We start from the raw sequence: 25,332 nt of genomic DNA, 5'->3' as shown, positions 1-25,332 counted from the left end.
AAAATAAATAAATAAATATTAAACGAATAAGTTAGTTAAACCTAAAGTAAGTAGAATAAAGAAAAAAGTAAAGATCAAAGTGAAAACTAAGGAAATAGAATAAAGGAAAATATTGCAGAAAAATTAACAAAACCAAAGGCTATTTCTTTGAGATCAATAGAATTGATGACCCTCTAAAGCAAAGTGATCAAGAAAAAAAGAAAGGCACAAATTACCGAGAACAAGTATGAGAGGTGATATTACTACAGATTCGATACTATTAAGAGAATAATAAGGGGGGCACGTGATGGCTCGGTCAGAAGAACATGCAACTCTTGACCTCAAGGTCGGGAGTTTGAGCCCCATGTTGGGTGTAGCGATTACTTAAAAATAAAATCTTTTAAAAAAATATCTTTTAAAAGAGAATAATAGGGGCGCCTGGGTGGCTCAGTCAGTTGGGCGACCGACTTCGGCTCAGGTCATGATCTCACGGTCCATGAGTTCGAGCCCCGCATCGGGCTCTGTGCTGACAGCTCAGAGCCTGGAGCCTGTTTCAGATTCTGTGTCTCCGTCTCTCTCTGACCCTCCCCCGTTCATGCTCTGTCCCTCTCTGTCTCAAAAATAAATAAATGTAAAAAAAAATTTTTTTTTTAATTTTAAAGAGAATAATAATGGAATAGCAGGAAAAAAAACACCATGACACTAAAGTGGACAATTTACATGGCAGAGACAAGTTCATTGGAAGACACATTCTTCCAGAGCTTACTCAGGAAGAAACTGATAACCTGAATAGTCCTATTAAGGAAATTGAATGTATAGTTTAAAAACCTTCCCATGAAAAAAACTAAAGGCTGGGATGTCTTCACTACTAAATTCTACCAAATGTTAAAGGGAGAAATAATACCAATTCTACACAAATTCCTCCAGGAAATTGGAAAGGAGAGGAAACTTCTCAACTTATTCTATGAGGCCAGGATTTCCTTGATACCAAAATAAGACAGACATCAAAGGAAAAGAAAACTACAGTCCAGCATCCCTCATGGAACAAATGCAAAATGTTAGACAAAATTTTAGCAAGTTGAATCCAACAACATATGAAAAGGTAAAATATCTTATCGAGGGGGGCTTACCTACCCTAGTTATGCATCTCAATGTAGCATCTCAAAAGCTTCAAAAATGTTAAATACATAGGGATAACCTGAGAAAAGATTTGAAGAGTACTACAACGAAATTACTAACAGAAAACAGGGGCGCCTAGGTGGCTCAGTCAGTTAAGCGACTGACTTTGGCTCAAGTCATGATCTCGTGGCTCGTGAGTTCAAACCCCACATCAAGCTCTGTGCTGACAGCTCAGAGCCTGGCATCTGCTTTGGATTCTGTTTCTCCCTCTCTCTCTGCCCCTCTCCTGCTCATGCTCTGCCTCTCTCTCTCTCAAAAATAAATAAACATTAAGAAATTTTAAAAGAAGAAAATAAATAAGACATAAACAAATGGAGAGATACACGGTGCTCATGAATCAGAAGACTACGTGTAGTTAAGAAGTCATTCTCCCTAAATTTATCCAGAGAGTGAACTCAATCCTGGTTTAAATTCCAACAGAATTTTGAGAAACCGAGAGGCAGATTCTAAAATTCAGATGACCTGGAATAGCTAAAACAATTTTTTCAAAGATTTTATTTTTTTAATTGTTTATTTATTTATTTTGAGAGAGAGAGTATGTGAGCAGGGGAAGGGGTGGAGAGAGAGGAGAGACAGAATCCCAAAGAGGTTCTTGCTGTCAATGCAGAGCCCTACTCAGGGCTCAATCTCATCAACTGCGAGAGACAATGACCTGAGCCAAAATCCAGAGTTGGAGCTTAACCGGCTGAGACACCCAGGCGCCCCAAGATTTGTTTTAAGTAATCTGTATGCCCAACATAGGGCTCGAACTTACAATGCCAAGATCAAGAGTCGCACGCTCCACTAACTGAGTCAACCAGGCCTTGCTAAAACAATTTTTTTATTTTATTTTACTTCATTTTATTTTAATGTTTATTTATTTTACTGAGAGAGAGAGAGACAGAGACAGAGACAGAGACAGAGTGTGAGCGGGGGAGGGGCAGAGAGAGGAAGACACAGAATCCAAAGCAGGTTCCAGGCTCCGAGCTGTCAGCACAGAGCCCGATGCGGGGTTCGAACTCACGAGCCGCAAGATCATGACCTGAGCCGAAGTCAGACACTTAACCAACTGAGCCACCCAGGCGCCCCTAAAACAATTTTTTAAATTTTTTTTAACGTTTATTTATTTTTGAGACAGAGAGAGACAGAGCATGAGCGGGGGGAGGGTCAGAGAGAGAGAGGGAGACACAGAATCTGAAACAGGCTCCAGGCTCCGCGCTGTCAGCACAGAGCCCGACTCGGGGCTTGAACTCACGAACCGCGAGATCATGACCTGAGCCGAAGTCGGACGCTTAACCGACTGAGCCACCCAGGCGCCCCTAAAACAATTTTTTAAAAGAACAAAGTAGGAAGGCTAACACTGATGCTAAGACTTACACTAAAACTATAAGAATCAGGGGCACCTGGCTTATTGTTATTATATTACACTCAACTGAGTGTAGAGATTAGAGGTTAGTTCATGTCTAAGTAGAAATTAGAGATTATTTAAATAAATGGATAACTGACATATAGAAATAAGAGTACTTACATCAATAAAACTCAAAAATTAAAACTTCGCAACAAACACACCCCTGGAACAGAAGAGGCAGAAAAGACCCATTCATGTGAGTAATTTACTTAACAAAGGGACAGAGATAATTCAGTGGAGAAAATCTTCACAACAAATCTTTCCGAAGCAATTGGATCTCCATATGCAAAAAAATAATACTCAGTGTACACCAACATCATATACAAAAATTATCTCAGAATTCATCGTAGACCTAATTTAAAACTTATAGTTGCTGGGGCGACTGGGTGGCTCAGTCAGTGGAGCATTCGACTTGATTTCGGCTCAGCTCATGATCCCAGGGTCGTGGGATCGAGCCCGAGTTGGGCTCTGCACTGGGTGTGGAACCTGCTTAAGATTCTCTCTCTGTTGGGGCACCTGGTTGGCTGAGTCGGTTAAGCATCCGACTCTTGATTTCGGCTCAGGTCATGATCTTACAGTTCGTGAGATCGAGCCCCGCATTGGGCTCTGCGCTGATGGCTCTGAGCCTGCTTGGGGTCCTCTCTCTCCCCCTCTCTCTGTGCCACCCCTGCTCGTTCATGCGCTCTTTCTGTCTCAAAATAAACAAATCAGGGGCGCCTGGGTGGCTCAGTCGGCTAAGCGTCCGACTTCAGCTCAGGTCACGATCTCACAGTTCGTGGGTTTGAGCCCCGCGTCGGGCTCTGTGCTGACAGCTCAGAGCCTGGAGCCTGTTTCGGATTCTGTGTCTCCCTCTCTCTCTGACCCTCCCCCGATCATGCTCTATCTCTCTGTGTCTCAAAAATAAATAAACGTTAAAAAAATTTTTTTTTAAATAATAAATAAAAAAAATAAACAAATCAACATTAAAAAAAGAAAGAAATCCTAATTTGAGGCAAGTAATTTAACTTTTCTGGCATCTATTTCACAAGTGAAATCACACAGGGAAAAGGAAGGTAGTAACAATCGTGAAAATCAGCACGGGTGTGTGTGATTCATAACAGATTTTCGAAAGGGTAATGCTACCAAAAAACCAAGCCACGTCGAACAAGTTTTCTAAACAAAAGAAGAAAACATAATCCACGAGAGTCCACTCCGTGGCTGCTGTCTGTGACTCATTATAATGCTGGCACTCATTTCTGTGTGGAAGGAAAGGAATGTCTCACGCAATGGCCTACAAGTCCCGTGCTAGCCATTTACACACATTATCTGATTTAGTCCTCATAAGAACCCGATAAAGCAGGCCAGATAATCCCTGTTTTCCCAAGGAGAAAACTGGTTACAATGGAAGCCCAAGACCTGCTCACTAAACTCTGCACCAGAAGCAATGTTTGCTACCGAGCTCATCGGCCTCCAAAAGCCATCCGTCCAAGTCCGGGGCACCTGGGTGGCTCAGTCAGTTAAGCAGCCGACTTCAGCTCAGGCCACAATCTCACAGTTTGTGGGTTCGAGCCCCGTGTTGGGCTCCACGCTGACAGCTCGGAGCCTGGAGCCTGCTTTGGATTCTGTGTCTCCCTCTCTCTACCCCTTCCCCACTCATGCTCTGTCTCTCCCTGTCTCTCAAAGATGAATAAACTTAAAAAAAATTTTTTTTTAAAGAATTTGACCCCTTTTCCCTCATAGTTTTCCACCCGCCAAATTCTCCACACTCTCTAAGTGCAAACAACTCACGTCCTGCCCGTTACTTGTCATCACCTGCTCTGTGCCCCAGCACCCTGAGCTGACACCCATGTCTAGACTGTCCATCTCCCCGCTAACCAGAACTCTCTTGAGACTTTCCATCTAGCCCTGGGATCTCTGGTTAACAGTGATCCACATCCTTGTAGCCGTTGAGCTTTACAACAGCCTAGCTCAGCAGACATCGAGCCTCTTCTGGACCACCTCCAGAGTACCTGTCCAAGGTTTTCCCTGACGACATGGAAGGTTGGACACGCGCATTCATCTCTATTCGTTCCCAAAGCATCCCTGAAATGGCAGCAGAGAACACAGTGAGTAATCCCGTGGATAGGAAGAGGAGAAAGAGAGCAGCAGCCGATGGGAGCGATCGGCACCAAGAAGCAGGAAAGGAAGTGGACAAGAGGCCTCAGCATTGGCGGAGAAGCAGGGGCTTCAGCTCCCGCCTGCAGAGGGAGAGGACGAGGAGAGGGGAGCGGACCTTCTTTGCGGAAAGCCCACAAGTCCCCTGCGCCGGAGGGACAAGCGTCTGCACATGATTTTGACCGGGGGGTGCAGGGCTAGGGGGACTGAGAATAGATTGGACGACACTGTGAACAAAGAGGAATGCTGACCCACGTCCCCTCCATCACCCCCGCCAGGCCGCTTGTCTAGAACAAGACAGCAAACCAAGAAAGAGAAAACATGAGACGCAGGTAGCAGGGTTCCAACACAGAAAAGCAAAGGGATAAAGGCAAAGGAATTCCCAGGAAGGGATGCCCAGTCCTTGAGGACCACCAAACCACAAAGACCAAACGCAAAGACCAAAGAGGGTGAAGCCAAAAGGACCAAAAAAGAGGACATGTATGGACCAGCTCATATTTTTGACCATATTGCTATTATTTGACAGGTTTCGAAAACTTGGGCTGAATGCCCAAGAGGTAAAACCTCGCAGATGGAAAGGACGAGACAATCATCAACTCAGGAAAGACAAAATGGCGTACAAGAAAGCGTATGTATTCACTATTTGCCACACGGTTGAGACACGAGCACTATTCACGTGGAACTAGCTCCCTAAACCCTTCGTGTTGAATTAGCCAGAATGTGATAAAACCACATTGGTAAGATGGGGAAATAAACCCATATGGAAAAGAGGGACACATAGAAGGAGTAGCCAGCCCCCATCTGGCTCCGTCGGTAGAATATGCAACTCTTGATCTCGAGGTTGTGAGTTCGAGCCCCACGTTGGGCGTAGAGATTATTTAAAAAATGAAGTCTTGGGGCACCTGGGTGGCTCAGTCGGTTAAGCATCCGACTTTGGCTCAGGTCATGATCTCGCGGTCCGTGAGTTCGAGCCCCGCGTCGGGCTCTGTGCTGACAGCTCAGAGCCTGGAGCCTGTTTCAGATTCTGTGTCTCCCTCTCTCTCTCTGACCCTCCCCTGTTCATGCTCTGTCTCTCTCTGTCTCAAAAATAAATAAACGTTAAAAAAAAAAATGAAGTCTTTAAAAAAAGAAAAAAGAAGGAGTAGTCCTCACCTTCCGTGTGGGAAGTCAACAAACAGTAGCTCACTATTTAAAAAATCAAGCATTTATAGGTCAGGCACAGTATTCAGAAAGACACAGATCAAAATGCCGAGCTGAATGAGGTTGCCTCACTGGAATGCGAGAGGGTTGAAAAGAGGACCTCTGTCTTCATTGTGTCCCATACTTGACCTTTTAACCTTATTCTAAGTATTAATTTGATACAACTAAAAATTAAATTAGAAAAAAATCTCCTCCTCCTCGAAAGGTGGATTCTGAACTCACACCCCTGAATGGATTGCTTCTGCCTTGTGGAAGCACTTTCCCCTACGGCGCCTGATGCAAAAGAGCGCGCTCCCGGCACACCAGGGAACACACACTTTAATGTTTATTCTTCAGTGTGCTTCACATGCAACACACTTCACACACTCTGCTAAGAAGTCACTTGCTAAGTCCTCATATGATTGTGCCCACTTATGGGTGACGAAGCTGAAATTCCCAACCTGATGGCCAGTCGGTGGCAGAGCCAAGGCATGAAACTAACCAGGTTGCCTCCAACATCCAAGTCCTTTACCAGCTCACTCTTCACCCCTCAAGAGCTTGCCAGGACTCAACCGCAATCCACAGGCGGAAGCCTTGCTCTGTCACCCACGGGCTGGGGACACGCACACCAGCTTTGAACAAGAACAGGAATGGGCAGTTCTGCAGATGGCAGGGCCAGACTGTATTAGCCCAACCTTTCCACTAGAAACATCTAGAAAAGATAGATCATGTATTTTAAAGATTTTTAAAGTCGTTGAAGGCATCAGACAACTTTCAAGGCCATGAGTATTTGTGGGGCCCGGATCCAAAAGGCAGGTGAAATGAAGCCCCTTAAAGCCACTTCTCCATCGAAGGCCACGGCTCCTTCCAAAAACAAAGGCAAGGGCTAAGGGGCTGAGAAGTGAACGGGACTTTCCAAAGTCTCACAAAACAAGGAGAGAAATTGGAATTCAGGGCCAGGAAGGAAACAATGTCTTCGGTCAACACCACAGTGTCATGTTGGGAACTCAAAGGACTACATTCTAGCAGTAAGAACAGACAACAAACAGGTGAGATCTCACAGACACTGACACCAGGCTTCAAAAAAAATGAGGCAACTTCCAGCTGAATTAAGGTGAAATGCCCCCCACTCTAACTGCCTGTTGAAATAAACAACCAAACAAACAAAAAGCCTATCTGAAGGATGGAAAACATCCAGAGTATCAAATTATCTCCATAACTTTTAATACATAATGTCTGGAATAGAGTCAAAACCAAGCACATAGGGGCACCTGGGGGGCTCAGTGGACTTCAGCCCAGGTCATGATCTCACAGTTCTTGAGTTTGAGCCCCACATCAGGCTTTCTGCTGTCAGCACAGAGACTGCTTTGGGTCCTCTGTCCGCCCCCCTCTCTGCCCCTTGCTCACTCACTCTCTTTCTCTCAAAAATAAACATTGAAAAATAAGTGCATAAAAAACATAAGAAGTGATACAAAGAAGAAATTCATACAATAGAAATAGATACTCAAGAGATTCAATTATTGGAGTTATCAGGCATGTTTTTTAATAAAACTTATAAAAATATCAAATTGAAACTCTAGAACTTATTGCAATAACTGAAATTGAGAAGTCAATGACTAAGCTTAATGGTAGATGAAATGCATTCTTAAGAAAGGGTCAGTGAACTAGAAAATAAGTCAGAGAGAACTGTCCAGACTATACCATAAAGGAAAAAAAGGACAGAAAAAAAGACACAGAAAAAAAAAGTAGAGAGAGAGAGAGATCCCTTTTGCCATTTCTTCTTCTTCTTCTTTTCTTTTTTTTTTTTTACTTTGTTTTAATGTTAATTTATTTCGGGGAAGGAGGGGACAAAGAGAGAAAGAGACAGAATCTGAAGCAAGCTCCAGGCTCCAAGCTGTCAGCACAGAGCCTGACGTGGCCACTTCTATTCAACATAGTACTGGAAGTCCTAGCCATAGCAATTAGGCAAGAAAAAGAAATAGAAAATATTCAAATAGGAAAGGAAGAAGTAAAATTATCCTTGTTTGCAGATGACATTATCTTATACATAGAAAATTCTAAATATTCCACCCATCCACCCAAAAAACATGTAGAAATAATAAACAAACTCAGCAAAGCTGTAGGATTCATAATCAACATGCAAAGATCAGTTGCATTTTTAAACACTAACAATGAATAATATGGAAAGGAAATTAAAAGTCCCTTTGCTGGCTCAGTCAGTAGAGAATGAAACTCTTGATTGTGGGGTTATGAGTTCGAGCCCAACATTAGGTATAGGGATTACTTAAAAATAAAGCCTTTAGGGGCACCTGAGTGGCTCAATCAGTTAAGCACCCGACTCTTGACTTCGGCTCAAGTCATAATCTCATGGTTTGTGAGATCTAGCCCCACATCGGGCTCTGCACGGACAGCATGGAGCCAGCTTGGGATTCTCTCTCTCTCTCTCTCTCTCTCTGTCCCTGCCCCACGCATTCTCTCTCTCTCTCTCTGTCAAAATAAATAAATAAACTTTAAATAAAATTAAAAATAAATAAGTAAACAAAGTATTTTTAAAAAATGAAAGGAAATTAAGAAAACAGGTCCATTAACAATAACATCAAAAATAATAAAATACTTAGGAGTAAATTAACCCCAGTGACATCCCAGCTGAGAATTCAGACTACAGCAAATACTAACATTAATACCAATACAAATGATGTATATTTTTTCAAATGTATTTATGTATTTGAGAGAGAGAGAGAGTGAGTGGGGAGAGAGGCAGAGAGAGAGAGAGAGAGAGAATCTTCTTTTTACATTTTTGTTATTTATTTTTGAGAAAGAGAGAGACAAAGTTCGAGCAGAAGAGGGGCAGAGAGGGAGGGAGACACAGAATCTGAAGCAGGCTCCAGGCTCTGAGCTGTCAGCGCAGAGCCCAATTTGGGGCTCAGACTCGTGAACCATGAGATCATGACCTGAGCTGAAGTTGGACACTTAACCAACTGAGCCACCCAGGCGCCCCAGAGTGAGAGAGAATCTTAAGCAACCTCCAAGTTCAGCACAGAGCCCAATGTGGGGCTTGATTCCATGACCCTGGTATCATGACCCTGGGATCATGATCAAGAGTCAGATACTCAACCAACTGAGCCACCCAGACGCCCCAATAATGTACATATATTTTTTTCAATGATGTATATTTTTAAGGCAAAGACAATGCTAGAGAAAAAAAGGAAGTATCATTCCCTAATGTTAAAAGAGCCTATCTGATAAGAATATATGTCAGTTCCAAACTTTTTGTACCTAATGATGCAACTTAAATGACATAAAGCAAAAGTAACAATGCTAAAAGGAAAAGAGACAAATTTACCACCTCTGTGGGAAATTTTACCTCCTCTTTATCAGCAACTGATAAAACAGGCAGATAATAGGTAAGCCACAGAAGATTAACAAACTTGACCTGATTAATACCTATAACTACTACACCCAACAACGACAGAATTGACGTTCTTTCGAAAAGCACATACATTTAGCAAAATCACGTGAGCCATAAAGCATATCTCAACAAATTCCCAAGACTAAAACATTGACTATGTTCTTTCATTAAATTAGGCTACAAATTCAGAGGGTTTTTTTTGAAGTAACTCGAAATGTCCCCAAACGGGGCATGTTAGTGGAAATTAAGCAAAACACTGAAATCATAATAAATTTCGAACTGATTGATAATAAAACTATGACATATTAGCTGTGTGGAATATATTAGAGCTTTGCACGGGAGAAACTTTATAGCCTTAATAGCAGTTATTAGAAAAGAAGTAAACCTGAAAATCAAGAAGCTAGCAAAAGAACATCAAACTAAATTTGGTAGAAAGAAGGAAATAATAAAGATAAAGCAGGACATTCACGACATAGGAAATGAATCAGGAAAATCCATGAAACAGGAACAGAGAATCCACAAAACTCTGTTGTTTGAGAAGCTGTGTTTCTGTAATGGAACACGCCTTTAGGCAGCATGACCCCCCACCATTGAGGATTGTCCAGACAGAAATGAAGCCCCCAGGGCCAGAATAAGATTTCCTACAACTGTATCCTGCCTTTGACACCTGGAGTTCTGTGATATAATCCTGAGCCTCGATATCCCCATCTGAAAATGAAGTCAAAATGGAACCCAACTCAACGGTTCACATGAGGGTTGGATGAAACAATTCATACGAAACACAACAGAGGTTGGTGATTCTCAACACTATTGAGACTTCCGGACCCAGGCTTCCCACTGATACTGAATATCACTCTTGTAGCCTGTGTTTCTGGAAATGATCCGGAGCAGGCTATAAAAAGGAGGGCAAGGTAACGGCGCGGAAGTTACGGCACCGGGTGAACATCCACCTGACTGAGGCGGCTCAGCCATCAGCCCAGCCTGGCCGCACCAAGTACAGAGCTCAGTGCGCCCTGCAGCACATCAGAGACCCGACGTGCGGCCAGCGGGTTTGATGCCGACACCCACAGAGAGGGGGTTCTTTGCCAGCCTCTAAAAGCAGCAGTTTGAGTACGGAGATTCCTCAAAAACAAAAAATAGACCTACCCTACGATCCAGCAATTGCACTACTAGGTATTTACCCCAAAGATACAAAAATACAGAAATCAAGGGGCACATGCACCCCGATGTTTAGAACATCATTATCGGGGTGCCTGGGTGGCTCAGCTGGTTAAGTGTCCAACTCTTGATTTCAGTTCAGGTCATGATCTCACGGTTCGTGGGAGGGGGCTGACAGCGCAGAGCCTGCTTGGGATTCTCTCTCACCCTCTCTCTCTGCGTCTCCACCATTTGTGTGCATGCGCACTCTCTCTCTCTCTCTCTCTCAAAATAAATAAAATAAACCTAAATAAAAAAGATTCATAGCAGCACTATCAACAATAGCCAAATGATGGACTAAGCCCAAATGTCCGTGGACTGATGAATGGATAAAAATGTGGTTTACATATATTCAATGGAATATTACTCAGCCATCAAGAAGAATGAAATCCTGCCATTTGCAAGGACATGGATGGAGCTAGAGTTTAATGCTAAGCCAAATAGATCATCGGAGAAAGACAATTACCATATGATTTCATGCATTATGTGGAACTTAAGAAACAAAACAACAAGCATGGGGAGAGAGAGAGAGACCAAGAAATAGACTCGTAACTGCAGAGAACAAACAGATGGTCACCAAAGGGGAGGAGGGCCGGGGGATAGGGGAAACAGGCGATGGGGATGGGGGAGGGCACACATGATGAGCACCGGGTGACGTATGCAGGTGTTGAATCACTACATTGCACACGTGAAATTAATGTTACACTGTATGTTAACCAAATGGAATTTAAATAAAAGCAAAAAAAAAAAAAAGCAGCCATCTGAGGAGGGAGGAAGGAAAGATTAGGTGGACATGGCCACAGGAAAGGAACAGGATACTCCCCTTCCCAAGTGGAAGCAGCAGGGGTCCCAAGGGGAGGCTGGAGCGCGCACGACACACGGACGACCAGAGCAAGCCGGTCCCCAAAGAGAGCCAGACACGGACCTCCAGCTCCCGACCAGGAAGAGTCAGAAACACCAGCCCCACCCTGCTGGCGTCTTCTCAGTCACTCTCAGGGACAAGAGAATGACTTCCTGGGGGTGATGCAGCCGCAAATTCGTAAAATCCATAGTCGAGGGGATTTTTGGTGTTGAGGATGGTGCGGGAAGAGGGGAGCCGGCTGGACGGGGGGTGTTCTCCCCAGTGTGCAGGGTGAGTGAAAGGACCCCACGGGCGGTACATCTGCACTCCTCGGGGACCATCACACCTGGTCTGCACACACACATGTTCCTCAGCTGAACCGGGACAGTTCTGAGAGGAAAACCGGTCACCAGCGGAAACTTCTGGCATAACCAGTCACGCCAGGACTCCTGGTCTCACCATGACAGACGGCAGAGGCTCAAATGTGGCCATCACAGTGGCAAATTGTACCTGGCCAGCCTCTGCGTTTAGGTCCCCTTTGTTAAATAGGGGTGTCCCTTAGGAACAACATTGCTCAAGGGCGCTCCGACGGGCCTGCAGGGAGCACCACGGACTCACCAGATAGACCGTTCTGGACACTTTCTGGCGCATTCACATAACGGACCAGTTCACAGGTCTTCCTGATAAACCCCTCAAAGGCTTTCCAGTAGGATGTTTCTTCCAGGGACAACTGCACCTGCTCCAGACTATGAAACACCCTGCGACCAAAAAGAATCCAGAGAAGGCTGACATGTGATCACTGTTTTCCAGAAGACAGATCGTTATAAATTCATCCAAACGCAAATGTACACAAGTGCCCGGCGGTCCACTCATGTCAGAAATTAGAACCTTTGCAATAGTTCTTTTTTTTTTTAATGATTATTTATTTTTGAGAGAGAGAGAGAGCAGGGAAGGGGCAGAGAGAGGAGACACAGAATCCAAAGCAGGCTCCAAGCTCTGAGCTGTCAGCCCAGAGCCCCATGTGGGGCTAGAACCCACGAACCACGAGACCATGACCTGAGCCGAAGTCGGACGCTCAACCAATTGTGCGACCTAGGCTCCCCAATGGTTTTGTTTGTTTGTTTGTTTTTGCAATAGTTTTCTTGATAGGTATTTTATTGCTTATGAATTGCCCCACCCTGATTTGAAAAACGAGGGAAGGGGCACATGGGTGGCTCAGTCAGTTAAGTGTCTGACTCTACATTTTGACTCAGGTCATGATCTCACAGTTCGTAAGATCAAGACTACTTTGCACTCTGCAGGATCAAGACCCTGCTTGGGACTCTCTCCCTCTCTCTCTGCCCCTCCCCTGCTTGCACTCTCTCTCTCTCTCTTAAAATACATAAATAAACTTTAAAAAAAAAAAAAGGGAAAATCTTTCACAATAATACAGGAAATGTAAGACACAGCAAATCAAAAGAAAAAACAAAAAGACATATGACATCCTCTGGGAGGCTAAGAATCTCATGGAAGATTAAGCCAATGGCAAAACATTAAAGGAACTGTTTGATATTTTGTATTTTTAAATGCTTTCCAAAAGTACCAAAGAGGTTAATACTTCTTTAGATAAAAACAAAAAATTAGGGGCGTCTGGATGGCTCAGTCGGTTAAGTGTCTGACTTCAGCTCAGGTCATGATCTCAGGTGCTTGGGTTTGAGCCCCGTGTCGGGCCCTGTGCTGACAGCTCAGAGCCTGGAACCTGCTTCGGATTCTGTGTCTCCCTCTCTCTCTCTGCCCTTCCCCTGCTCACGCTCTGCATCTCTCACTTTGAAAAATGAATAAATGTTAAAAAAAAAAAAAATTAAAAGGGGAGCCTGGGTGGCTCAGTCGGTTCAGCACCTAACTAAGCTCAGGTCGTGATCTCACGGTCCATGAGTTCGAGCCCCGTGTCAGGCTCTGTGCTGACTGCTCGGAGCCTGGAGCTGCTTCGGATTCTGTGTCTCCCTCTCTCTCTGCCCCTCCCCCACTCAAGCTCGGTCTCTTTCTCTCTCAAGAATGAATAATAAACATTTAAACAAAATGTTCCCCTATTCATAGAAGTAGAACACACCACACTGATCCATCACTTCAGAGAAGCAGGGGTGGGAACCACGTGGTTTCCAACTGTTCGCAGGTTTCCCATCTCACACAAACTTACGCTGCGGCGAGAAGCTGGTCCTCACAGTCACCGGCAAGGTCACTGTTCCCAGGTGAGCCGGCAGCTCCCAGCACCCGGAAGAGCCGCGTGCAGGACAGGCCCATGTCCGCCAGCTGTGTCTCCACTTCCTGCCAGCCCAGAAACCCTCCGGGTACCGAAACTGGCGTATCTGTGAGCCCAGCGATGAGTTCTCGCAAAAGGCGATCCTTCACAGGAAAAGAGAATGTTTGTGATACACCAGTAAGGGCAGTGCGGGCACCAGCGAGGCAGCCCGCGCCCAGTCTCACTTACCAAGGGTTCCTTTGTTGTTGTTGTTAATGTTTATTTATTTTTGAGAGAGAAGCAGAGACAGAGAGGGGCAGAGAGAGAGGGAGACACAGAATCCGAAGCAAGCTCCAGGCTCTGAGCCATCAGCACAGAGCCCGGCGCAGGGCTCGAACCCACGAACCACAAGATCATGACCTGAGCCAAAGTCGGACGCTTCACCAACTGAGCTGCCCAGGCGCACCAGCAAGGGTTCTCTTGACTGTGAGTCCAAGACCTTGCCCTGCAGGTGTCTGATGACCTAAGCGACCGTCCTAGACTTGAGTCTTGACTCGTGTCCAACCAAAGAGACCCCAAAATCAAGGTTCATCCAGGAATCGAGCAGAAGGGACCCACGTGTTAGCTAGTCCCCTGTGGCCCCTACTGGACCGGCCTCCTGTCACTCTGCTCCACAACTAAGAGAAGCTGAGCGTTGGCTCCCATTAACCAACAAAATGCACAAGGGCATGTGCTCATTCCAGCCCTACCCTTGCCTTGGAGCGGCACCGCAGGAAAACAATGAACCAGGTAATCCTGACACCAAAAGGCAAAGGGTGTCATAAGTTTTCGTGCCCAGTGAGAACAACGTGGATTGCAGGTGACATAATCAGCTTTACGAACAAAGGGCCCCCCACGCTGCAGCCGTCTGGAGCGCTCGGCAAAGGGCAGGAACTCGGGAAGAGCACCTTAGCTCCAAGCTGACGATGATGCCCAAGGGCCCTCCTCTGCCTGATCTCCACATTTGCAACCAGGGACGGAGCAGGACGGGGAGCCCGGAACCCAGTGAAGCAGAGCAGCACGGTCTGAAAGTTCGGGGTGCTCTTGGGGAAACCCGCCTACTATCGAGGAGATTTGGGCTGGACGGATGGCACACAACACCTAGTGTGGCCAGACAGCAGGGACGGAATGCAGGGGTGGCCGGGATCCGGGATGTAGGATCTAACCTGTAAAATAAACCCATTGGATGGGGCACCTGGGTGGCTCAGTCCGTTAAGCATCTGAATTCAGCTCAGGTCATGATCTCGCGGTTCTTGGGTTCAAGCCCCACGTCGGACTCTGTGCTGACAGCTCGGAGCCTGGAGCCTGCTTTGGATTCTGTGTCTCCCTCTCTCTCTGCCCCTCCCTCACTCATGCCCTGTGTCTGTCTCTCTCCGAAATAAATAAACATTTTAAAAACAATTTTTTTAATAAAATAAACCCATTGGTATCCATGGACAAGATCAGACCGTGGCTACTTACAGCGTCCTCTGCTGACCTCAGTAGCTTGTTTAAGACGCTGCTCTTGTTGAAGGAGTCCTGGGGACACGTCAGCCCCCCAAGGCCCTCCCAGACGCCAGGACACAGGAAAGCCTCCCTCCCAGACAAGCTGGCGTTTAGGCACCTGTCAGCGGTATCCTTCATCAACAGCTGAAAGGTAAAGAAGAGAGGGAGGGGGGACACTTAGAAAAGCTTACACTCGCCCTCAAAGGGCTGGGGAACCACAACCAGTAATCTATAGCAATTGGGGCTCCTGGCTGGGTCAGTCAGAAGAGTACATGACTCCTGATCTCGGGGTTGTGAGTTCAAGCCCCACAGTGGGTGTAGAGATTACTTAAAAAATAAAGTCTTTAGGAGCATCTGGGGGGCTCAGTTGGTTGAGCATCCACCGTGGCTCAGGTCATGATCTCAGGGTCCATGAGTTCTAGCCCTGTGTCGGGCTCTGTGCTGACAGTGTGGGGTCTGCTTGGGATTCTCTCTCTCCCTCTTTCTCTTCCCGTCTCCCACCTGTGCTCTCTCTCTCTCTCTCTTTTTCTCAAAAATAAACATTTAAAAAACAAATAAATTCATAAAGTCTTAAAAAAAAAAAAAAAAAGAGGTGCACCTGGGTGGCTCAGTCGGTTAAGCATCCAACTCTTGATTTCAGCTCAGGTCATGGTCTCACGGTTCATGAGTTCGAGCCCCGCATCAGGCTCTGTGCTGACAGTGTGGAGTCTACTTGGGATTCTCTCTCTCCCTCCCTCTCTCTGCCCCTCCCCTGCTCACTCTCCTCTCTCTCTCTCAAAACAGATAAAAATTTTAAATCTAAAAAACTTACAAATTTAAATTAAAATTTAAAAAACCCTGTAGCAGTCAACATACCAAAATAAAACAAAGTTCTTTGAAACCTTGCCCATTTTGCTAGCACAGCTCACAGCAGGGGCACAGCTGCAGACCGCAGGATGTTCCTGAATGGTTTACCAAAACTGTCCATTTATAAGCCTGCCGGTGCCCTGGTGTACCTGCTTCAGCTCCCAAAAGAACTCGCCCTTTTCCAATTTCGGGTGGTCGGGTCCGCCCAGTTTGGAGCTGTTGGCTGACCTCTCGAGGCACACGAGGACTTCTGTAAGGTCGACAAATTGATGTATCAGCACTCCCCTAAAACGGGCTTCTCTAAGCCTGATGTCTACACGGGGCCGTGAATAACACACTGACTTCTGCAAACACGCATTTCAGCAAACCACGCACATTCCCAGACATTTTAGTATCTCCCCCGGGGGAGGAAAACCGAGAAAAATGTATTGCAATATCATTTCATGCTTCCCGAAAGCGCCTGAGGACAACGTCACGGTTATAGGGGGTTTTACTCCAGAAGCAACATCTGTCCTCATTTCTTTGTCCACCGAGAAGGCTCCAGTCCACCTGGTGTCACTTTGGACAACACCACTGGTCAGCAGAAGCTCAAAGAAGGGCTTTCTGGGGAGGACAGGAAGGTGTTCCCTCTGCCCAACGCCAAGGAGCAGGAGCAGGAGCAGGGCCAGAACGGCGATCACGCACGCATGCACTCTGGTGCCTTTCCAGCCTGAGCACCGCAACAGCGGACAAGGGCGTGAGTGGTGCTAGGAAATTTCCAGAAGGACGCAGAGCTCACTGCCGCATTTCCAGCACCCCGGATGCACCAACACTGGGGCCCCTTCCCTCCCAGCTCCGCAAAGGCGTCGGGCAAGGTCAAGTCTGCTTTTCTGCCAACGTCACGCAGGCTCCCAGCAGGAAGGTGACAGATGACCCCACGCCAGTTTACCTTGGACAAAACGTAAATGCTGGGCTATCGCATTCCTGAGAGCCCCATACAGCGGAAGCAATCTCGTCCGAGCCGGCCACGGGGGCAGGTTTCGAAGAACATTCTCCAACTTCTGTAGATACAGTAATCTGGGGGCAAAAATTAAAAAAAAAAAAAAAAGATGAAGATGGGCGCAGGGTGCCAGCCGGGGACATAAAGTTCCACTCACGGGAAGATATCCCCCTGCTTCGGGAGCCGTCTTCACAGACCAAAACCCTGGCTTCACTGCAGGCTCTCGACGGGCTGAGTCGTGGGACAGAATGTGGATTAAACATTCTCTTTATACCCAAACAGGAAAGTTCACTCCTACCTAGTTGCACGCGGCAGAGGCCGGAGGTGGAATAAAGCCGCAGGTGAGATTTAAGAGCATTTGCCTGGGGACACATGGCAGTTGGTGAAGCGTCCAGGTGAAGCGTCCAACTTCGGCTCAGGTCATGATCTCAGCAGATAGAGCCCACATGGGGGCCTGCGCTGACAGTGTGGAGCCTCCTTGAGATTCTCTCTCTCCCTCTCTCTCCGCCCCTCCCCTGCTCACGCAGTTTGTGAGTTCGAGGTCGCGGCTGTCGGCACGGAGCCTGCTTCGGATCCTCTGTCCCCCCACCGTGTCTCTCTGCCCCTCCCCACCCCCGCTCTCAAAGAGAAATAAACATTAAAAAATAATCATGAAAAATAAAAGCATTTGCCCGGAAGCCTCCACTTATCAGGCAGAAGAAATTATGTTAAAAAGAGTGTCAGAACATCAAGATGTGAGTGGTGGGGGGCAGGATCCATCAAAAGCGAACTAGCGGGGCGCCTGGGTGGCGCAGTCGGTTAAGCGTCCAACTTCAGCCAGGTCACGATCTCGCGGTCCGTGAGTTCAAGCCCCGCGTCGGGCTCTGGGCTGATGGCTCAGAGCCTGGAGCCTGTTTCCGATTCTGTGTCTCCCTCTCTCTCTGCCCCTCCCCCGTTCATGCTCTGTCTCTCTCTGTCCCAAAAAAAATAAATAAACGTTGAAAAAAAAAAAATTAAAAAAAAAAAAAAAAAAGCGAACTAGCAGCAGCTGTAACATTCTCGAAGGTCCAGGGAGGACCGCCAGCCAGGCCGCTGGGTACCAGCGAGGTGGGGAGAGGAGGCAAAGGGGAGTCCACTCCCGCAGACACAAGAGCAACCCAGGCGACCAGCTGCAGAGGCCACGCTCCATGGGAAGGCAGGCAGTGGCTGGAGGTAGGGAGGGGGCGAGAGGGGGCAGGGTGGCAGGGGCGGATGGGTGGACAGGCTGTACAGCTACCCCAGGGAACCGGAGATCTCTCCCTGCCTCAGGGGCTGCCTGTTGCACAAGGAGGATGCCTCACTGGGGAAGAGGGGAAAAACAACCCAGAGGAGCCGCTGGAAAGAGTCTGCAACGATAGGAGCTGAAATTGCAAACAGATGTGGAAGCAAAGAGCCAGATGGGGAGTCACAGTGGGGGGGGTGGCAAGTGCCCCAGCAGGGGGGCACCGACCCTCGGGCATCTATGCAAGCACACAGAATCCTCCGTGAGCTGGAAGGAGAGGCCCAGATGCTGCCGGGGGCACCCGTGCCAGGCATCTGTGGCCGCAGCCCAGTGACAGGTGGCACATGCCCCCCCCACCCCCAGCCCCGGCCCCACCTGGCCCCGTGCCCACGCCGGCTGGCCTCTCCCGCATCTCATCGCCCTGGGGCAGGAGGTCCTGCCTGTAAAGCCGGCATCCTCGGTGCCCGGCACAGGCGTGGGTCGCGGGGTTTCCCACTTCTTCTGGCTGGACTGTGACTTGGAAGAGAAAAGGTGTGAGCAGTCGCCAAGAGCAGGCTGAAAGTAACGAGCTGCAGCGTCCTGGACCACAGGCGTCAGACGGGGGCTGCAGGGTCCCACTGAGGGTGGTGCGGGTCTCACGAGGACCTGGAGGAGGAGGCCGTGGGCGAGTGAGGGGCTGACACACGGAGAGGCGTAAACTAAAGAGCAGCCACGGATGGACAGGGGGAGGTAGCCCCAGACACAGGTCTGAAAGAAGGACAGAGAGCGACAGACGCAGCTAAGGACGTGCTGGAGGGCGCCAGGAGGGGGCGCCAGGAGGGGGTCAGATGCGAATGCACAGCACAGGACAATGCAGGGATCTGAGCCACGGTCGCTCACGGGTGACACCTACCGCTGTGGGGCTCACGTCTATACCCCAGGAAGCAACCCGCTGCAGACACACAGGCTTCACAAGACATGACAGAACCTAAAAGGTCTGTAGGAAACTCAGTGGGCCTGTAAAAGGGAGGATGGAGGGAAGGGAGGTGAGTTTAGGAGGGAGAAGACAATGCTGGGCGAGGTGTCAGGAACGGGCCGGCGCCTGTGAGCAGTGGCTAAGTGTGCCATGTTCCCACCACAGGGTCTCCCTGCCGGGTCCGCTGCAGCCATCCAAGGGGGACAGATCCTTCCTTAGAGTGAAGGCACGGGGCTCCTGGGGGGTCTCGCGTGAACCCTGCAGCGGACCAAGAGCCCGATAACCAGAAAGGCACCATCAGGGTGGGGAGGTAGAGACCCGGAGGCCACCAGTGCGAGGGTCACAGACGGCCATATAACAGATGTGTGTGCAGAGACAAAGGGAGGCTTGCCCAGCGCACACAGCAGCCGGTTCCCACCCTGAGTGGGGGCAGGGAAAGCAGGGGCTGTGCACACCTGGTCCTCCGAGGGGGTGCAGTCCCTCACGTCTCCGATCCCTGAAGGAGCTAAGAGCCGGCGTCTCCTGGGGCTCTCTGTCCCCTGGGCCAAAGTGCCAGGGCGTGCGTGGGAGGGTTGTAGGGCCATTAAAGTGACCTGCTCCATCGATAGTACCGGGGCAATCCCTAAGGTAAATCAGGAAAGCAGACAGACCTTCGACAACAAGATCCTGCTTCCCAACCGGGTTCCAGAAAAAGGCAGAGGGGGTTGGAAGTGTGTCCAGTTATGCACGTGTATGTCACGTAGGTCATGAGAACACGACATGGCCCGTGCAGTTCTGATCACACAATCCTCCCTTCAGGAGGCACAGGAGCAAAACTTTCCATGACCTGTAGCTTGAAACGAACCCTTCTGAGACAACATTGAGAAATCTTTCACTCTCCTCCAAGGAGAGTCAACGCAGGATTGCAACCAGGTCAAGTTACCGCCAAGGACAGGACCCACTGAAGACAGAGGTCCAGTGTCGCAGCAGAATCGACAATCCGTGAGTCAATTCTGCTGATCTCAAAAACGAAGCAGCCACAAGATCTACCTTCTCCTGGTTCCGACATATTTCTGGATCTTATGAGAACATGTTGACAATACAAAATTTCAAAAGAGCTATGAAAACAGTTCCTTACATGAAAGGACCTCTACCATGTTTTTGCTCGTTTTTAAAATTTTTGTTAATGTTTATTGTTTATTTTGAGAGAAAAAGACAGAGAGAGACACACAGAGTGTGAAAGGGGAGGGGCAGAGACAGAGGGAGACACAGAATCAGAAGCAGGCTCCAGGCTCTGTCAGCACAGAGCCCGACACGGGGCTCGAACTCATGCCGCGAGATCATGACCTGAGCGGAAGTGAGCTGCTTAACCAACTCAGCCACCCAGGCGCCCCTTGTCCATTTTTTTTAAATTTTTTTTTAACGTTTATTTTTTTTTGAGACAGAGAGAGACAGAGCATGAACGGGGGAGGGTCAGAGAGAGGGAGACACAGAATCTGAAACAGGCTCCAGGCTCTGAGCTGTCAGCACAGAGCCCGACACGGGGCTCAAACTCACAGACCGCGAGATCATGACCTGAGCCGAAGTCGGCCTCCCAACCGACTGAGCCACCCAGGTGCCCCCCCTTGCTCATTTTTTAACAAGTGTCAAAGACATAACCTGAAATCCAGACACCTTCCCAGACACGTCCCCCCTGGGTGGTTTTCTGCATTTGAACTGATGGGACAACCACAAACAATTCTGGATGATCCACTATACAGTTGCGTCTCCCAGCTGCTAACTGGAAATCCTCCGTGGAGCCGCGGTTTTACGGAATTCTTCTGTCCCTGTCTCATCGTGCACTCTGTAACGTTCCGGGTTGCTAGCCCAACCAGTAATCAAACGAAAATATGTCTTACGTCTTTGGAGACGAATGGTCGCCGCTGGGGTCATCTGCTGCCAAGCCGTCGCTCAGGATGAGAAGGAGAGTGTGCAGGGCTTCTAGAACCTTCCGGGGCTCAGTCTCTTCCACAAACCGATTGCCGAGAGCCTCCAGGCTGCGGGCAGCCCCTTCAAGCACCTTCTGAAGCAGGCTGCCTTTTTGCCACTGATCAAACACCTTCACATTGGGAAACGAAAACACTATTATTAACAATAACGCGTTATTGTTGATGGCATGTGCGTAAGAAATATTAATGGGGCCTTTGAGAGGACAGACAGCCCATTTTTACGATGCTGGCAGACTGGCATGTCTGTCAGTTGCCTTACAATTTAATTTCCGTTCAGAACTGGAAGATGACGAATCGCCATTGATGGAGGCACACGGCCCTTTCGCGGAGGTGCCATCTGTCCTGCCCTCACCCACTGCCATTTTTCAAAAGAGTAGGCAACAACACACATCGTTGAACAGGACCCGGATGCCCCAAAAGCGAAACTGACACGTTTGAAATGCGTGCCATGGTGGAAATACGTTGCCATACTTAGCGATTCCGTTGTAACGAACACAAGGTTACTAGGTACCGTTCTGCGTCGCGGACTCGGGGATCACGATACTACAGGCAATTCGTATTGCGGTTTCCCATCGACGTGCCAACAGAGACGCTGCGTGCCCACGTCACGAGCATCGTGAACACTCGTGTGTGCTGAATAACCCTTCATTAACCACGGGGGCAGGCCGCCCAGACAATGCACAAAGTGCACGTGTCACCCAGCATGCTGGCGCTGGTCGGCCCAACGCTGGCCCTCGACCCTTTCCGTGCCAGATACACGGAGTGCCACCCGGTGGATAACCACGCCTGCATTTCGGTAACGATCTTGTATCTACTATTAGAGATTTTGACCCTTGTCAGTAATAGGCATTAGGAAACAAACAGACCAAGATACGTGTCCTGTGAGGAAAAGGTAACATAATGTCCAGTAAAGTGAATGGAGGGTACAGGCACCCAGGCCCTGCTGCACACCGTATCCACGGCTCGCTGAAGAACACCCTGCCGGGAACTCGCCAGCCCCCCCCAACCCCTCCGGCCTCCAAGCTGTCGGTATGTGATCACCCCCGCACTCCGAGCCACACCATCGCGTCCACGAAAGCAGGCCACCGCCTCTTTCTCCCTGTTTGTCAACGCAAGAGTAAAAGGGACAGACCGTGTGGCACCCAAGCCCTGCAGGGGCAGGAACCCAGCATCCGAACGCCCACAGAGGGCACCCGGCAGCCCCATGGAAATCCCACAGGCCAGAAGCAGACTCCTCCCATCGTGAGCACATATGTCTCACCAAGACAGGCTTTCTGGTGACATTTGTGTGGACGCATCACGGAGCTGAGGCCGATGGGTGCACGTGGGAGAAGGGCACATCATGGGCAGGACACACGATGAAAGAGGGAACAACGTATGGGGAAAGCGAGAGGATCTGCGGGCTTAAAGCTTTGGTGAGAGAGAAATGTGAGCCGTGTAGACCTGCGTGGTACTCCAGTCCACAATTACACCGCGTGTTACCTGCTCCACTAAAACTGAAGGGGCGCTAGGGCGGGGAGAGGGTGTTGGTGCACAAAGGCGGTGAAGAGTCCCACTTCGGCTCAGGTCTTGATCTCACGGTCCGTAAGTTCAAGCCCCGCGTCGGGCTCTGTGCTGACAGCTCGGAGACTGGAGCCTGCTTCGGATTCTGTGTCTCCTTCTCTCTCTGCCCCTCCCCCACTCGTGCTCTGTGTCTCTCTCTCAAAAATAAATATTTTAAATAAATAAATAGGGGCGCCTGGGTGGCTCCGTCAGTTAAGCATCCAACTTCGGCTCAGGTCTTGATCTCACAGTCTGTGAGTTCAAGCCCCGCGTCAGGCTCTGTGTGGACAGCTTGGAGCCTGGAGCCTGCTTCCGATTCTGTGTCTCCCTCTCTCTCTGCCCCTCCCTTGCTCACACTGTGTCTCTCCTCTCTCAAAAATAAACACAAATACTAAAAATAAATAAAATCGAACAATGAGAGACAGGGGAGGAGAGGGATCGATTCGGACACGCCGAGGGGGTTCACGGTGGCACCGCACCTGCTTGTAGACTTGCAGCCAGCTGACCGCGTGCACCAGGTAGTCTGTGGCCGCTGACCAGCGGGGGTGACAGTCTCCAGGGTGACCCTCTTGGCCAGCTTCGTCCTCGGAGGTTCGGGACAAGACGGAACACACCATCCGCTCCAAGGTCCCATCTGTGGGAATCTGGCAACAATATGAAATACATTTACAAGTGCGCTTTTTTCCAGAATATTCCTTTCTAAGAATAGTACCATCGCCTTGCCAAAGGAAGGGCTCTGGGCTTTGCATGACGGGAGAAGTTAACAGGTTGATCAAGCGGCAGTTATATTGTTGGCGTGGAGGGAAGCCTTTTGGAACTCTGTTTTTCACGAAGGCCCACAAGCCGTGGGAACAGCGGTTTCTCTGGATGGAGGACACAGGGTGACTCAAATATTGCTCATTTGTACTCTCCGGCCAAAAGCAAACAGGGGCCAGCCCGGTTCAGTGGGCACCTTGGCCTGCCAAAGCCGCTTTGCCGGAAACATTTTCTCTTCTAACTTCATCCGTCAAAGACGATTCAAACTGGAGTTCTGGGTCAGAAACAGTGTGACATTTTGGAACCATATCTCCTTTATTTCTGTAAATGAACTTCTGGTTTTTGGTTTTTTGTTTTAATTTATTTTGAGAGAGTGTGTGTGTGCAAGTAGGGGAGGGGCAGAGAGAGGGAGAGAAAATCCCAAGCAGGCCCCATGCTATCAGCACAGAGCCTGACACGGGCCTTGATCCCAGAAACCGTGAGATCACGACCTGAGCCGAGATCAAGAGTCGGACGCTCATCCGACTGAGCCCCCCAGGCGCCGCGTAAATGAACTCCTACATGCAGTTTCTGCAATGTCGCTCTGCAAAGATACCTACGTGTGTGGGAACGAACGACGTTCCAGTTACACAGATTTACAATAACTTCAGGGCCACGTTTCAGAAACTCTACTGATGGCAACAGTGAAAAAACATCAACGTCCCAGGCCTGGGTGGGTCTGTCAGCTGAGTGTCCAACTCTTGCTTTCAGTTCAGGGCTCGATCTCACGACTGTGCGATCGAGCCCCACATCCTCTTCTGCTCCGACAGTGCGGAACCTGCTTGGGATTCTCTATCTCTCTCTCCTTCTTTCTCTGTGCCCTTCCCCTGTTCTCTCTCTCACTCTCAAAATAAATAAATAAACTTTAAAAAAAAAAGTATTCAAGCCCCATTTGGTTCTTTTGTGGTCCCCTTGGGGATGCAGAGAACTAATGCTCAAGTCACAAAGCCACAGCACCTGTTAGGGAAACAAGGCCCCGTCCCCTCTCCCAGGACTCGAAGGGTCTGTGAGAGGAAGATACACCAATGTGCCTGTCACAGGTCACCCAGGAGAGAGGGCACGAGAGTTCCACGGGCCCATGAGAGATGATCGAGCTGTTTGCTCGGTGGGGAGTGGAGAACGGAAGAGAGAAAGATCCCTCTGCTCTGGGGGCCGCATAAGCAGAGGCCCAGAGTGGCAGCGCCTGCAATCAGGCAGGCCCAGGGCAGGACCCAGGAAACCATCACAATGCTGGCTCCTGAGGGGCCCTCCGTGGGGTGGGGGGCAGGGTGATGGTCCCCCAAGGCACTCACATGTTAACTCCAGAACCTGTGAATAGGTTAAGAGTGGTGTTGGCCAGTGGCCTTAAGGTTGCTAACCAGCAGACCTGGAGATGGGGAGATCATTCCAGATTATCCACGAGCCCCAAGGAATCACAGGGCTCCTTCAATGTGGGAGGGAAAGGTGACCGAGCCAGAGCTGACACATCCTGAGAAAAACTCAGTCCACTATCGCTGGCCTAGGGAAGGGGCCCCGAGCCACGGAGCACAGAGGCTTCTAGAAGCTGGAAGAGCAAGGAAACAGCACCGGGGGACACAGATTTTAGCCCAGGGAGACCTGTGTGAGACTTCTGACTCCCAGAGCCATGTGGTAATGAATGTGTCTGTGTGGGGCAACAGTGTTGGTGATAACTCGTACCAGCAGCCACAGGAGACTCCTACCCATGACATATGCTCTGTGCTGTCCCCCAACCATTTTCCTTGTAGTTCTAATCTCAAAATAGTTGCCTTTCTTTTTTTTTTTCTTAATTAATTTATTTACTTTCAGAGAGAGAGAGAGAGAGAGAGAGTGCAGGTGCACACACAGTGGCCAAGGAGGGGCAGAGACAGAGAGGGAGAGAGAGAATCCCAAGCAGACTCCTCACTGTCTGTGCAGAGCCCGACGCGGGGCCTGAACTCACGAACTGTGAGATCGTGACCTGAG

The 25,332-nt window shown here is 48.8% G+C and overlaps 1 protein-coding gene across 1 annotated transcript in view; it reads right to left on the bottom strand.

Moving 5' to 3' along the window:
- Positions 1-25,332, bottom strand: part of ABCA13 (ATP binding cassette subfamily A member 13) — a 402,236-nt gene that overhangs the window by 318,612 nt on the left and 58,292 nt on the right. The window contains exons 9-15 of the mRNA XM_045494253.1: positions 23,055-23,219; positions 20,944-21,143; positions 16,821-16,948; positions 16,042-16,142; positions 15,023-15,190; positions 13,481-13,686; positions 11,923-12,062 (exon numbers count right to left, since the gene is read on the bottom strand). Coding sequence (XP_045350209.1) covers positions 11,923-12,062; positions 13,481-13,686; positions 15,023-15,190; positions 16,042-16,142; positions 16,821-16,948; positions 20,944-21,143; positions 23,055-23,219 — 1,108 coding nt within the window. The remainder of the gene's footprint in view (positions 1-11,922; positions 12,063-13,480; positions 13,687-15,022; positions 15,191-16,041; positions 16,143-16,820; positions 16,949-20,943; positions 21,144-23,054; positions 23,220-25,332) is intronic.

The sequence above is a fragment of the Leopardus geoffroyi genome, chromosome A2 (genome assembly GCF_018350155.1).
Source record: "Leopardus geoffroyi isolate Oge1 chromosome A2, O.geoffroyi_Oge1_pat1.0, whole genome shotgun sequence".
Lineage (NCBI taxonomy): Eukaryota > Metazoa > Chordata > Mammalia > Carnivora > Felidae > Leopardus > Leopardus geoffroyi.
The sequence above is the reverse complement of the archived record's forward strand: the minus strand, read 5'-3'. Positions and strand labels throughout refer to the sequence as shown.